General features: G+C 57.6%; 1 protein-coding gene across 2 annotated transcripts in view; it reads right to left on the bottom strand.

The window, feature by feature from the left end:
• Positions 1-1,292: 1,292 nt before the first annotated feature.
• The window catches only part of FAM163B (family with sequence similarity 163 member B), a 33,561-nt gene continuing 20,144 nt past the window's right edge, over positions 1,293-14,709 (bottom strand). Inside the window, exons 2-4 of one of the 2 annotated variants that reach the window (XM_017848577.1) lie at positions 8,454-8,591; positions 4,370-4,485; positions 1,293-3,683 (exon numbers count right to left, since the gene is read on the bottom strand). In XM_017848577.1, the coding sequence (XP_017704066.1) occupies positions 3,276-3,683; positions 4,370-4,462 (501 nt within the window). In that variant the 5' untranslated portion in view covers positions 4,463-4,485; positions 8,454-8,591 and the 3' untranslated portion in view covers positions 1,293-3,275. The remainder of the gene's footprint in view (positions 3,684-4,369; positions 4,486-8,453; positions 8,592-14,709) is intronic. The other variant, XM_017848573.1, reaches the window with a different exon arrangement.

Below are 14,709 nucleotides of genomic sequence, written 5' to 3'. Positions count from 1 at the left end.
TATCAGCAACGGGTACAGGACCTGTGGGGGCAGGGGGCAGGGACCTTGGCTAAGGTATAGGGCACTCACCTCCAAGCATGTGGGCAAGAACAGAGGAGATGAGGCAGGTATTGGGGGCGTGGGGCCGGGCCCACCTCAAGCTCTAGGAAGCAGCACCGTCACTGCCATTCCTGGAGCTCAGGGAGGACTTCCTGACCTGGACTCACAGGTGAAGGAACACAGGGGCTTCTGGGGAGGGGCTGCTTCGTTGACCCAGCAGCAGGAGTGGCTTTTCCAGACGAGAGGGTGGGAGAGAGCACTCGGGAGAGGAAAAGCGACACAGCTGGAGGATGCCGCATGGGAGGAAGGACGGGGCTCTACTGCCTGGAGAGGGCCCCAGGAGGTGTTTCTGTGCACACAGGCAGTCGGGAGGTGAGTGGCTGCCGGGCTGCTTCCTCAATGTGAGGCCAGGTTGTCCTCAGACTGGGAGCCAGAGCAGGGTCCATCGTAGCTTTAGGGTGGCTTCTGAAGGACTTGGGGTTCTGGGGAAACTGAGGCAGCACCCCCCCCCAGTGGGTTCTCTGAGCGTGCCTGCATGTGTGTGCATTGAGGGGCTGCAATCAGGATGGTCCTTTCAATCCCTCAAGTCCGGGGGTTAGGGGCCCCTGGGATGGACTTGCTCAAGGTCACCAGCTTGGGCCGGGCAGAGCCAAGTCGCTGAGACCTGGGGGTCTGAGGCCTCTCTGCCCACCTCACCCTGTGTCCCCCCTCACCTCGCTGTTCTTCTCTCCTCCTCTCTCCCCCCATCCACATCTTCTTCCTGTCTTACTGTTTTCCTCCCAGCTTCTCCTTCCTGCCAACATTTACTGTACACTTACTGTATACTTACTGTATGCCAGGTTCTGCGCCCAGCACCTCCTCGGCTCTGCCTGGGTTTATCTTCCAAAGGTCCCCATGATACAGGCATCGTGATGACCCCATTGTGTGGAGGCTAAAACTGAGGTCCAGAGATGCTCAGTCACTTGTCCCAGGGGACCCAGCCTGTCCCACAACAACCCTCTGTCCAGGGGCTCAGAGTCCATCCTGGTAGTTCTCAATGCTGGAAGATGGACAGCCACCCAGGAAACTCAAAATCAAACGTGGCCCACTGCTGTGCCCCCCAGGCCAGAGAGCAGCTCTTGGCCCTGCCAGGTAGAGCCCTGGCCTGGCTGGCTGCATCCTGAGGGAGAAGCTGACTCTGCCTCCTGGAAGGTGGAAGAGCGTGGGTGTGGATGGCCTGGACACCTGGGAGGACTGAAGACGCTGCACGGGAGTGTGGGAGATGTTTTATTGGCTTTCACTTTCCTCAGGGAGCCAGCGGCTCCCCCAGCAGGTCCCCACGGTGGAGAAGAGTGAGCTGGGAGGGATGGGTGTTTACTTCGTTTCAAAGAGATCTACGTATCTACAGAGAGAATGGAGACCAGAAAGGAAGTGGGAAATTGAATCAGAACAGCCACAGCACGGGCCAGCTCTGGGCCCTCACCCCCACCCCACCCAGCCCACCCCCCACGCTGACGCATCAGAAACAGACTTCACGGGATGCACAGAGGAAGCCAGAGGTGTGGGCGGGCCCAGGGGGGCCAGGGCTGCGAGGGACCTCAAGGGTGAATGCCACTGGCCTATCCAAACCAGGCAGGGGAGAAAGTAAGAGGAGGAAAACAACTAAAACTATAATAATTATGTCTTCGCCAGCCGTTCCGACGCCTCTGGAAACTGGTGATTTTGTTTTTGAGTAAGGGCAAGAAGTGTCCTGCGCAGGCCACCCCTCAGCTCAGGGAAGGTCACTGCCCTGCAAAGCCTTGTCTTTGAGGACGGTGCCTTCCCTGGGCAGAGAGGGGCTGCCCCGGCCCTGGGGCTCCATGGCAGGGCCCAGAAGGAGAGGGAGAGCCCCAGAGAGGGAAGGGGGCTCCTGGGGCCAGGTTGCTGAGAGGAAATAGTTGCCTCTTTCTAGGTGAGGAAGAGCTGCCTTCCTGACGGCTGGTGTCCCGGGGTTTGGGGCATTTCTCTGGGGTAGCCACTGACGTCATTTCCTTAGCAGCAGGAGAGCGGGTGAAAATTCCCAGGAGACCTCAGCCTGGGTGGGCGTGCTTGGGGAAGAGTGGGCTCAGATGAGGTCTTCAGATGGCAGCAGTAGGCTCCAGCTGCTTGGGGTCCACCAGGAGCTGGGACAGGCCTCCTAGGTCCTGCTGAGAAGCAGGTAGGGGAGGTGACCTACAACTCTGTCTCCCTTGGAGATCTCAGTTCCTGTTGAGACCCAGAGCCTGAAGACCTCTGTCCTCAGGGCCTCTCTGTGACCAGCCCCTCATCACACAAGATGGGGAGACTGAGGCCCAGGGGTGGGAAGGGTCAGCTAAGTCTCATGGGGCACTCGGGGGTTTTCAAGCGCTAGGCCATGGCTCTGCCCAACCTAACGAGCCCCGGGCTGCCTCCGTGCACTGCCGCTTGCTGGCCCTGTTTCTGACTGAGCACTGGGTCTATACATTTCGGCGTTGCCTCTCCCACGGCAGGTGGGCTGCGACATGGCCTCTCCCTCTCCCCATGCCTCCCTCTTCCCCTAAAAAGCCGGTCGGGGCTGAGCATGCCAAAGGCCCTGCTGCCCCTGAAAGTCTCCCTTCTAGGGGGCAACCTGTCCATCTGCAGGGGGCTCAGCACAATGTGTCTCAGCCTGGGCAGATATTTGGCACTTGAACCCTGGAGAGTGTGTATGTGAGAGGGAGAGACGAGTAGGGGAGAGAGAGAGTGAGGGAAAAATAGAGGAAGAGAGAGAGGCCAGAGTTCAGGGTGGAGGGGCAGAATCCTTGGTCTGCAATTGCTAGGGAGGGCCTTGCTGCAGGGCCCTGGGCCTCACTGAGGTCATCCCTTCCTTGAGCAGGTGAGAAGGCTGAGACCCAGGGAGGGGGTGACACATGGAGACCTCCTGGGATGGCCAAGTTGTTGGGCCTGAGACAGAAGCATCAGGAGTATCGGTGGCCTCCGTGCCTGAGGGGCCTGGTGCATGCCTGGCCGGCTGTATGGTCACGTGGTCCTTCCAGCCCCAGGCCCCAGCTGTGCCTCCCCCCAGGACACGTTTGTGTTCAGTGAGCCTTATCCCTGCCACGAGCCTGGGGGCTCCCCAAGCCTGGGCCTCCCCTGAGGACAGGGATTCGAGGAGGGCTCAGCCAAGCCCCACTTGAGGCCTGGGGCCAGGTGGGTATGCCACAGGAATCTCCCCATGGTCTCAGGACCCTCCAGGCCAGGATCCCAGGGGCGGGCCTGGGTCACACGTCGGTGCTGATGCTGCGGCTCCGGGCGAAGGCCTCCCGCATGGCCGAGAGGCGGTTGGGGTTGAGCGCCTGCAGGCCCCCGAAGCCCCCCGCGGGCAGCTCCACGTCCTCCTGGCTCACGCTCTTGTAGAGCACGCGCTCCCCGCCGTTCAGCACGTCCTCTTCCTCCTCCGGCGGCTCCTGCAGGAAGAAGGCGGGGGGCTCGCAGTGGGAGCAGCTGCGGCACAGGGCACGGGCCTGCGGAGACTTCTGGCTGAAGGAGGTAGAGGCAGTGGGGTAGAGCGCCGGCCCGTTGGTCAGCACCAGGTTGCGGTTGGAGTGCAGTGGGGGCAGGTGTGAGTGAACGGCGAAGTCCGGCTCCTCCTCGTCCTCCTCTGACTCGTCCTTCTTGCAGCAGTAGTACTGTGGGCAGAGGGACGGTGACCGTGTGGCCACCCGCTCCCACCCCAGAACCCACACGCGAGAAAGGCTACCCCTGACTGGGGAGGGGAGACAGGCACAGCGGGAGTGGGGTGGCCCAAGCCCAGGCCTGACACCTCAGCTGTTTAACCAGTGCTATGGGTCTGGCTCAGGCCAGGCACAGTGCTGAGCACTTCACGACGATCCACTCATCTCTTCCACCCAGCAATGTGCAGGTGTGACTGTTATCTCATTCTGCAGGTGGGAAGACTGAGGCATGGAGGGGTTCGCAGCCCCACATCAGCAGAGCCGGGGGTCACAGGCACTGGCAGCTGTGTTGCCTCGCCCTGCCCCGATGGCTCCCCATCATCTCTCAGGGAGACATGGGGACCCTGGATGGCCCTGGAGTGCAGGTAGGAAGGGAGTGCTTACTGCGGCACCCGCTCTGGGCAGCTGGTGCCCTTGGCTAAGTCCCTTCCCGTCTCTGGGCCTCATTAAAAGCTCTGGGCACGTCTTACTGAACCCCATGGTAGGGTCCTGGCTGCCTTCTGCTGTGCATCTTCTCTGCCACAGGGCTTTCTCACTTCCCGGGCCGTGACCCTTGTGGCCTTCACGTGGGGCTCCCTCCCGAGGTAGGGGCACCCTCCGGGCCTCCCTGCCCTGTCCCCTTCCCTGCCACCCGGGAGTACCTGGAGCCGGCAGTAGCACAGAACAGCGATGATGCAGAGCAGAATCACAGTTGCCAAGATGCCCCCGGTGATGACCACGGTCCCGGCTGTCATCCGCCCCCTTCTCCATCAACAGCCTGCAACACACGCCGCCAGCTTTAAAGCATCATGCTTCCCCACCACAAAAGTCATCCGTGCTATTCTAGAGAACTGAGAAGACAAGCCTGAGGGGAAAAAAAAGCACTCCAGGATGTGCCCGCGAGAAGCAGGGGCTCTGCCTGGGACAGGCTGCAGGAGGAGCCCCAGGCCCTACTCTGCCTCAGCTGGCCTCTGTCCCTGCCCCTCTCCCAGACTCAGCTTCCACATCTGTAGAAGGTGGACGCTAATAGTCCAGGGTTTTGTGACGCTTTTACAAGCATGTCTCTCCATGCTCAGCGTAGCACGCTCTCAATGAATGGCGCCCTTCCAGCCTGGCTCTACAAGTTTGCACATTTTAAAATTTACCCAAATGCAGTCAAGCCGAACATATGGTTTTGTAACCTGCTTCCCTGCATTTTCATCTCACACAGTCACCATTATTCTGTCACATCCTTAAACTTTCTTCTGCAACATAATCTCTAACCCGATTCCATTGTTTCATGTAACCGACCCCTTTTCTTTAAAATGCTTAATTGTGGTAAAGCACACATAAAATGTATCATCTTCGCCATTTGTAAATGTGCAATTCAGTAGCATGAAGTATATTTCACACTGTTGGGCAACTGATCTCCAGAATTTTTCATCTTGCGAAACTGAAAACCAGTTCCTGCCTGACGTTTGGGTTTCTTACATTAAAGAAATATTTCTAGCAATGTTTTAATAAGCATCTTTGTAGCTAAGTAATGGGAACTACTTGAACCTGCTTCAGTGGCTTTCAGGATACATTCTTAGAAGTGGGATTTCCAGGCCTAGGGACGTGCTCTTTGCAAACTCCCTCTTGCGGAAAACGTCCACCAAACACAACGCGGGGAGGCTGGAGTGATGCTGTCTGTGGCTGCTGCATTCGGCTCATCCCTGTCCTGGGGTGTGCTGATAAACCAGCTCTCAAAGCACCCGGCTGGGAGCATTTGCTGATTTTTGTGGTGTAGATTTTCTTACCATGGCCAGTTGCAGTTCAAGCAAGGTTTGACAAGCAGCTTACAACTTTCCTGAATGCTTCACAATCACCTCTCACAAACCAGTGAGAGCTGGTGCCACTTCCCTTCCTCAATTTCCCAAGCCTCATTTTTTTTTTTTTTCTTGCTGGGGGATGGGGTGGAGGAAGAGATTGGAGTATTTTAAAGGAAATCACAGAGCATATCACTTTACCCATAAATACTTCAGTGCAGAATCTGACGGAGGAGGATTTTTAAAAGATTACCCAGCCTACGTTTAGCTTTCTCCTGTCATCTTGGAAATGCCTTTTTTACAGTTGGTTAGTTCAAATCAGGATGTAGTTGTGTTTGGCTCCTTTTGCTCTAGAACGGCTCGAAACCCATTCACTTCCCGCACCCCCACGTTGTTTATTAGAGAAACTGGGTTGTTTATCTGACGGAATTTTCCATGCACTGGAACTGGCCGCAATTCCTTGCATGGCATTGAACATACTCCTTTATCAGTGTTTCTCCCCTAAACTGGCTTCCTGTTGCATCATTTCCAGGGGCCTGATGTCTGCTGTCCCTCTCATCTTGACGTCACAATCAGCTAATGGGTGCAGCTGCTCTCGGCCCGTTCTCCCGTCGCCAGGTTCCCGTGGGTCTCCCGGACCATTGCTGTAGCATCCTGTGCATGACCTGGATCTGTTACTTCACTGGGAGTTACAAAGTAGTGACTTCCCAAATGTTATCCTTCCTTCCGCGTTTATGAGCTCCAGTTCTTCTTGAAAAAGCTCGAAAGCACATTCCTTTATCATCTGTGTGGCTACCCTAGCATGTGGCCTGCAGAGGGAAGTCTGAGAGGTTCCATTCCTCCCTTTATCAGGGATCAGAATGAGCTGGTGCCCGAGGTTTGTGGCTGTGTGTGTGCCGGGAGGATGGAGAACAGCCCAGCCCAGACCCGCACCTCTCAGTGAACCAAAGGCTGCCCCTGTCTCATTTGCAGGCAAACGGGAGGTCCCTGTTGGTCCCAGCCTGTTGTCTGCCCCAGCTTGCCTTTCTATGTGGAAGCTCGCCCAGTGCAATCTCACTGATTTTTGAAAATATATTTGATGTGTTTCAATCCACTGCAGTCATGATTCTTTTTGATATTCAAATGATCCCACTAGGGAGCAAACTGAGGCCTGGAGAGAAGTGACCTGCCCAGGCCCCAGCACCAGTAAGATGAGGGATCTGGGTCAGGTCAGGGCTGGATCCGCTGCTACCATCCACCTTGGGGCCCCTGCCACCCTACCCCGACTGCTGAACCCCATATCTCCTCCACATGAATGTCCTGAATACCACAGCACCTTTAGCGGAGCACAGGCTGTGCTGATATCAGGTTTGGGGGTGCTGGCCTAGCCATGGCCCTCTTCTTTGTGCCCTGAGCCAAGAGGCTGGTGGCCACATCTAAGCCCTCTGCTGCTGCCCTTTGGGCCAGTTTACTGGGTTCAGGATGGACGTGCACCCCACACTGGGTCAGCTGGCCTCTCTCCTGGGAAATGGAATTAAAACCTGAGACACTGGCCAGTCCCTGCTGGTCGCTTGACCTTGGGTAGAGACATGAGTGCTCAGGCTGTGGCCAGGCTGTAACCACAGGTGGGGTTTTCAGCCACATGTTGGAGAGGCAGAAGGCGCTGGTCCCCGGAGGAAGCGAGGACGGCCACAGCTGCGGGAGAGATTGCCATTGTGGTCCTGACTCCGGTGCCGATCCCTCCCTGACACCCGCAGAGTGACTCCTGCTGTGTGCATGTCACCTGGAGTGCATTTTTGCTATTTGCACCCAGGTAATTATGGCCCCACTTCATCAGTGAGGGCACTCGCACAGCTTGGGAGGGGTTGAGGGAGGTTGAGGCTCAAGCCAGAGTGTTGTCTGTGATCATGCAGGGATTAAAATTCAGCACCACCCTCCACTAGGGGCCATGGCTGGGGGCCCACGGCTGGGGCTTACTGATAGCAGTGGGGGCCACGGCTTTCCCATAGGGAGCATGTTCCTGGGTGGAGGGGTTCCCACTGCTGTCAGGCTGAGACTGCAGGGACGATGGAGACTGCAGGTGGCCGTGGCTGGGCTGAGGCGCTCCCTCAGGGACAGGTACTGGGGAACCATACAGGACACTCAGGCTGGACCCCCAAGTGCCAGCCTGGCTCTGCCTCCAGTTAGCTGCAAGAATGGGCCTTCAATGCCTCCATTCCTCTGCCTCAGTTCCCTCCTCTATAAAATGGGAGACCCCCAGGGGTTATGCGGGACAGCAGCTCCACCGTGCTCAGTGCTGTGCTGATGTGCATCCCTCCCCGGGTCTGAGTCCTTCTTCGGGTCCCTGAGGGAGCTGGCCCCGCTCGCTGCAAAGCTCTCTCTCAGGTCTGAGATGCAGCCGGTCCCTGGCTCCACCCGGCTGCAGCTCCTCTGGGCCCAGGTCTCCTCCAGCAGCGAGCGGCCTGGCGGTGTGACGGGAAGGGTGCCGGCTCAGGCCAGGTGCCCAGGGCTGTCAGCAGCCACCCTCCAACACCCGGGCTGGTCCAGCTGGAGCCTCTCAGCCTCACTCGGCAGATACACACCCGTCGAGGAGCAGCAACGCCCGAGACGGCGCCAGGTCCCAGGGCCAGGCATGGCCGACAGACACACACTCCGCTGGCAGCTCCACCAGCGCCCGGCCTGACATCAGCCCACAGTTCATTCCGAGCAGCTCCCAGCAACACGGCCTCCCTGGGCCCCCACCCTCCTGGCCCCTCTCTGCTCTTGCTGTGCTGCACCCTCTGGGATGCCTATCCCCCCGGGCCTACCACACCATCAAAGCCCAGCACGTGCCCTCCTCCTCCAGGAAGCCTTCCTGAACTTTAACGCACACCACAGAACTTCAAAACTTCAAACACCAGAGCTGAGAAGGACCACATCCCACCCCTTCATTTAATGGGGGAAGAATATGGACCGCCTGCTGCCCTCCCTGAGTGCTCACCTTCAGCCTCCTCCCTGGGGACTCCAGGACTCTACTCAGTTGTGGCCCAGGTGACACGAGCCTGAGGGGCCTCCATCCTGCTCTACTCTTGCTGGTGACCTTGGGTCAGAGGCCTCTGCCTGGGTTCAGTTTTCTTATCTGTAAGATGGGTGTGGCAGGGTTTAGACACTGATTCCTCCCGACTCTGGGGGACTTGGAGTTTTAATCGGCCCTGCCAGGAATCCAGATGATTTAGACACCCAACAAAGTCAAGATTATGAAAATGTAAACAAGCATCAAGTGATAAAGCAGTAAAGCCAGATGACACCCTCCAAGGGCAGGCAGAGAAGGGGAAGGGCTACAGACACTTTGGCTCCCAAGGATACTTGTGCTCTGAGAAAGCTGAGTGCCTGAGAGAACAGGGGAGGACTTGAGTGCTCAGGGTGGTAATGGATAGGGGAGGAACCGAAGGAAACTTCCTGGAGGAGGAAGTTTCTGAGCCGGGCCGTGAAGGATGGGCTGGGAGAAGGAGAGGACCTGTTGGTGTTGGGAACAGCCCAGGCCAAGCCTTGGAGGCAGAGCCATGCGGGTCAGGCCTAGTGACAGCCTGGTGGAGGCCACTCTGCCGCCTGGTTGTGACTCGGGCCACATCCCTCTTCCAGCTCCCTTGAAGCCTCCGCACTGCCAGCCAAGGCAATTTGGCGAGAATAGCGCTGAATTGTTTATCTGCCCCCTGGGACCATAATTGGTTTTAAAGCTTTATAAATGGCTTTGCTTCCCTGTTCCCACCCCGGGGTTTTTACAGGGACAGGTTGTGAGACAGGGCTCCCCTGTGCGTCCCCCACCCCAGTCCACAGAGTCTGTGGCGAGGGGGCCTGGGCGGGCAACAGTCCCCTTCTGAGGGCCATGTCTAGTCTCTGCAGCCGGCAGGGAGAGCCAGCTGCGTTTACAAGCTTCAATTGTCTCCTGCGGCACCGGCACCGAGGAATGAATGGCGTGGAGCTGGGAGTGGGGCAGGAAACACCTGGCAGCAGAGCCAGACACCGGCCTTCACCTGCCTCCCCTGGGAGCCCCCTCCCCACACCCGCCTTTCCCTGGCAGGAGACCCCCTGCTCACCGCCATCTGGGCCACACATCCTGTGCCGAATTTCAGACTGTGCTAGTTTTCTGTCCCTCTTGCCACGTCTCCCTCACTTGCCGTAAAGCCCACGGGAACGGACCCTCCAGAGCCTATTTATTTTGTGTCCCAGCCCCAGCCCTTGCCACTGCCTTGCATGGTGCAGGGCCCAGGCGACGTTTAATGAAGGCTTCTGTCTGCCTCATTCACCTGAGATGCCCAGCGCTCGTGGCAGGAGCCAGGGAGAAGCCAAGGCTTGCATCCTCGGCACTGGCTCTGCCCTCTGGCTCATCCAGCCCCACACCTTCCAAACCAACTGGGCCCCAGGACAGGAGAGCCTGGTAAACACACAGACACCCCGACGGCAGTGCAGTTGCACGCGCCCTGCAATCTGACAGCTTCACAAGCGGCCCCTCTAACCGGGTGAGGCGGGTGCCCACCATTTCCAGATGGGGAAACCAAGGCCAGGGCAGAGAAGGCCAACCCTGGGGGCCCAGGGCAGAGCTGGACCTGGAACCCAGGCTCGTTGCCTCACGGTCAGGCTCCTCCCCATGCTGGCGTCTCGTCGAGGGCTTGTGGAGACTCCGAGTGCCTTTCCCTCCACAAACACATCTGTCTGGTTACAAAGGCGCTCCCACTACCTGGAAGCCCAAGGGCCCCGGCGTCCTCGATCGAAGGAGAGCAGCCCGCAGAGTTCCTGTCTAGACCTCCTGCACATTTGTTCCTAATTTCATGCTCCGCGGGCTCCCAGATGCCGGCGTTCAGTAATAAACAGACGAGGAAGTGCTCGGCTGCCCTGCACTGCCGCGGTTGGTCTCTGAGACGTTATCCAGAGCCCGGCTGGGAGTGGGCTGGCAGGAGGGAGTCTGGGGGCCTGGAGGGCAGTTCCCCACAGCACCTGGAATGTCTGTCTTCCCAGCTCTATCCCCAGCTCAGCTGCAGGGGGAATGGGGGCAGTGAATCAGGCCCCTGCCCACCATAGGTTCTGAGGGTCTTGGGGTCTGTCTAGGAGGCAGAAAATGCCCACAGCAGGGGGACTGGTGCTGCCAGGCTTGGCACAGAGTGGGGAGCTGGTGTTCGGAAAACTTGCCTGTGCCCAGGGTTTGCCCCCGTGGTTGCCTGGATTCCTTGAGGGGCCCCCAGAAAGAGCACAGGGATCACTGCATTTTCCTGGCCATTTCTGAGGTTTCACGGATTTCCAGAAGCTCCCCGCAGACCGCAGCTGGAGAGCCCCCTGGGGTCAGGACCATGGAGGGGCCCTTAGGGTCTGTGGTTCACTGCCTAGCAGGAGTGTATTTGGCACAAAAGTGCAAATGGTGATGCCTGGGTGTGCTCTTGAAGAATGGAAGACATTTCCACGTTGGGCCAGCTGGAGCTGAGCAGTTGGGTGGGAGTGAGGGAGGGGTGGGATGTGATGGGGAGCAATGGGTCCCTGCCTTTCTCAGGACTGTCATTCAACCATGTCGGGGGTCGTAAGAACCAGCGTGACCTCAGCCAGGCTTCGCAGGACACTGTACATTCATCTCATTTCACCCTGGGACCCCCCAGTGCAGGTGGCTTTCCCAGGTGGTGGCGTGAACTGAGGCAAGAGTGGTTCAGCCACTGTCCAGAGCCCACTCCCCAGGCCATCGGGGAAGCAGGGGGTCTGACACATCTCTGCAAGGAGATGACCTGACCCATATTTTCTAGGGAGTAAACTGAGGCCAGAAGAGTGAGAAGATCCACTGAGCAACGGAAAACCCGACCGGACAGATACCTGACCTTGCCCTTCAAGGAGTCTTGTTGAAGCTCAAAGCCCATCCCTGTCTGGAGTCCAAGCCACAGAGGCCAGTCTCAAGACCAGTTTCAGCTGACCCGCGACCAGGGTGACCCAGGGCTGGAGCCCTGTCTGGCCCACCATGGGCATGGTGTGGAGCTGAGAAGGGGAGTCGAGGGGTGCTGTGGACCAGGAGGAGAGGAGCTGGAGCCAACGCCAAAGCTGTGGATGGCTGGGAGGCCCTGGAGCCATAATCAGGAAACAAGAAGCTGAAAGGAGGAGGCGATTGGCCCCCCTGACCTGGTCCCCAGGAAATCACTGTCTGCCAACCTCAGGAACCACAGGGCGGGACAGGGAGTGTCAGGATCAGGCCTCCTGGCCTCTGTCATGGGGCTGTGCCAAAGCCTCCTGGGGGCTCCCTGGTCCTCAGGGGTCACTGCTTCCTCTGACCCAGTAGGCAGGGTCTAGCCTTCAGTGCAGTTAGAAACTGAGTCAGGTGGAGTTGAGAGAGCCCCTTCCAGGAAGGTGTGGGAGGAGAGGGGGCCCTGGCTGAGGGCTGCCTGGCTGCTCCCTGGGCCTCCTGGAGATGAGTGGCTGGGACTCCTGGGCTGGAGCTTTGGGTAGTCTGAGAGAGGTGGGGCACTCAGACCATCACCCCAAGAGTCAGGCTTGCCTCAAACCTCAGCTTCTGCCCGGTCTAGCTTACCCTACTTTCTCAGGCTAGAGTCCCTGAGGCTCTTTCCTGGGATCTCCCTGGGAGCCCCTGGAGCAGAGAGAGGGAAAGGAGACAGAAAAAAGGAAATGGTGATGGGGGAATGGGAGACGAGCCTGGGAGGGGAGGGGAAGGTGGGAGCCCAGTGCTCGCCAGGACCTCACTGCTGCCATCTGCCCAGGCGGCCAGGAGTGGCCATGGAGGCAAAGGTGAGAAATGCCCACACCCTGAGCCGTGAGGTCGGGCAATGGGGAAGCTGGTGGCACTCCCTGCTTTGGCACCAGGGAATCGCAGACTCTGCTCAAAACCCACTGACCAGTCCCAGCCCCTTTCTGCTGAGACTGAGTCAGAGATGGTGGGAGATGGGGGCACCACTGGCCCTGTCGGGCAGAGCAGCAGGCAGTGCCATGGAGGGCTCAGATAGATCATGCTGGCAGGAGGCCTGGCCTATAGGGCCCTTCTGTCAGGCAGGCTACCACGCTACTTAAGGACCTTGAACAAAAAGATTTGGGGAATAACTTGAAAAAATAAAGCTTGAGTTGCGGCTGCTGCTCTCAGGCCTGGAGTTGCCACCTCTGGCTCCAGGTTCTGCTTGCCCAGAGGAGGGAACACCTGGGCTGTATGGCCCAAGGAGGTGGGATCCCAACTCTGGGGTGGGGGTAGGCTCAGTGGTACAGAAGAATCTAGCATGCTGGGGGATCCAGCATGTGGAGGGATTTAGCATGTTGAGAGATCTAGTGTGCTGAGGGATCTAGAATGCTGAAGGATCTAGCTTGTTAAGGGATCTAGCATGCTGAAGGATCTACCATGTCGAGGGATCTAGCATGCTGAGGGATCTAGCATGCTGAAGGATCTAGCACGTTGAGGGATCTAGCATGTTGATAGATCTAGCATGTTGATAGATCTAGCATGCTGAAGGACCTAGCGTGTTGAAGGATCTAGCATGTTGAAGGATCTAACATGTTGAGGGTCTAGCAGGTTGAGAGATCTAGCATGTTCAGGGATCTAGCATGCTTAATGATCTAGCATGTTGAGATATCTAGCATGTTGAGGGATCTAGCATGTTGAAGAATCTAGCATGCTGAGGGATCTAGCATGTTGAGAGATCTAGTGTGTTTAGGGATCTGGCATGCTGAAGCATCTAGCACTAGCATGTTGAAGGATCTAGCATGTTGAGGGATTTAGCACTAGCATGCTGAAAGATCTAGCATGTTGAGGGATCTAGCATGTTGAAGAATCTAGCATGCTGAGGGATCTAGCATATTGAGGGATCTAGCATGCTGCTGACCCACTCACTGTGCAGTTGGGTGGCTGTGTTCACCAGAGGGGGGGACTTGCCCAGGGTCACTGGGCACATCTGCTGCAGAGTGAGACACAGGCCAGTCACCCTGAATGGTCATGGGCACCAAGTTGTTGGTAGAGGGGATGGGAGGAGGGCAAAGGATTCGATTTCTGGATGCTGAGCTCAGCAGCCTCTCCCAAAAACCCCTGCTCTCCTGCTCTGACCACCTCGTGGTCTGAAATATTTATGCACATCCCTGAAGAAGCTTGTGGTTCAGGCCCATCTCTCTGTCAGGCCCTACAACTGTTGACATTGATGATTTCCACACAGCAGAGAAACCTGCTCTTCAACAAGCAGAATGCTCAGCAATACCCCCGGGACCTGGGAAATCCCGTGAGCTGGGGCTCCTGCCCATGCCATCCTGTGTTGCCCCACTGGGGTTCCTGAACTGTAAGTCTGAACAGGTCACTGCCTCACTCAAACACCCTGCATGGCTCCCCATACCTCTCAGTAATAATAAGGACAGGATCCTGTGCCAAGCACCACTATCTCTGTGCCAGGAGGGCATGGCACCCTTCACCAACATCTCCTTTAATTGCTGGGACAGCCAAGGCAAGGATTATTATGATGCTCATTTTGCAAGCAAGGAAACAAGAGAGCCAAGGAGCCTAGTGTGGGGAGAGAAAAGCACAACAGCACATGGTGAAGGGTGAGGGCTCCAGGGGTGAACATGGTGTGCCACATCAAATCTGATGTCTCTCCTTTTCCTTCCATCCCCACCCTCAGCTTGCCTGTAGGGACGGGGTAAACTCACCCACTTCCCTGCATCAAACCTAAGCCCCATGAAGGCAAGAACCTGGTTTCCCACTGCAGTCCTCCGGCCACCAGGGGGCGGCACAGTGCACACACACAGTAGGGCGGTGTTGGCGCTGATTCCAATGCGTTGAGGGCCGCTGGGCACACTTGCACTGCAGGCCCTGAGTGGGCTGGGCTCCTGCCCCCGTGACCCCCACCCTCACCTAGCTGATCCCCAGTGTTTCCCAGGGGGCAGTAACAGCAGCACAGAGCTGTAGGCCAGGCCAGGGCTCCAGGCCGCCAGGAGAAGGCAGATGAGATGCATCAAGAACTTTCTGGGCTGCGGTTTCTCGATCTCCGGGCCGTGGGTCAGGAAATGGGGGGTGGGACGGTGGGGCTTGAAAACTCTGGGCAAGTCCCAGCTCAGCTGCCGACGGGGAAGGTTTTTTCTCTCCCTTAAAAATAACAACGTGCAGAAGTTGGGTTTGTAAAACCCTCTCTGCTGCTGGACTTAAGTTTCCTTCCTTCCTTCCTTCCTTCGTTCCTTCCTTCCTTCGTTCCTTCCTTCCTTCCTTCCTTCCTTCCTTCCTTCCTTCCTCCCTCCCTCCCTCCCTC

The sequence above is a fragment of the Rhinopithecus bieti genome, unplaced genomic scaffold (assembly GCF_001698545.2).
Source record: "Rhinopithecus bieti isolate Rb0 unplaced genomic scaffold, ASM169854v2 scaffold_2205, whole genome shotgun sequence".
Lineage (NCBI taxonomy): Eukaryota > Metazoa > Chordata > Mammalia > Primates > Cercopithecidae > Rhinopithecus > Rhinopithecus bieti.
This window is presented reverse-complemented; position numbering and strand designations above follow the sequence as displayed.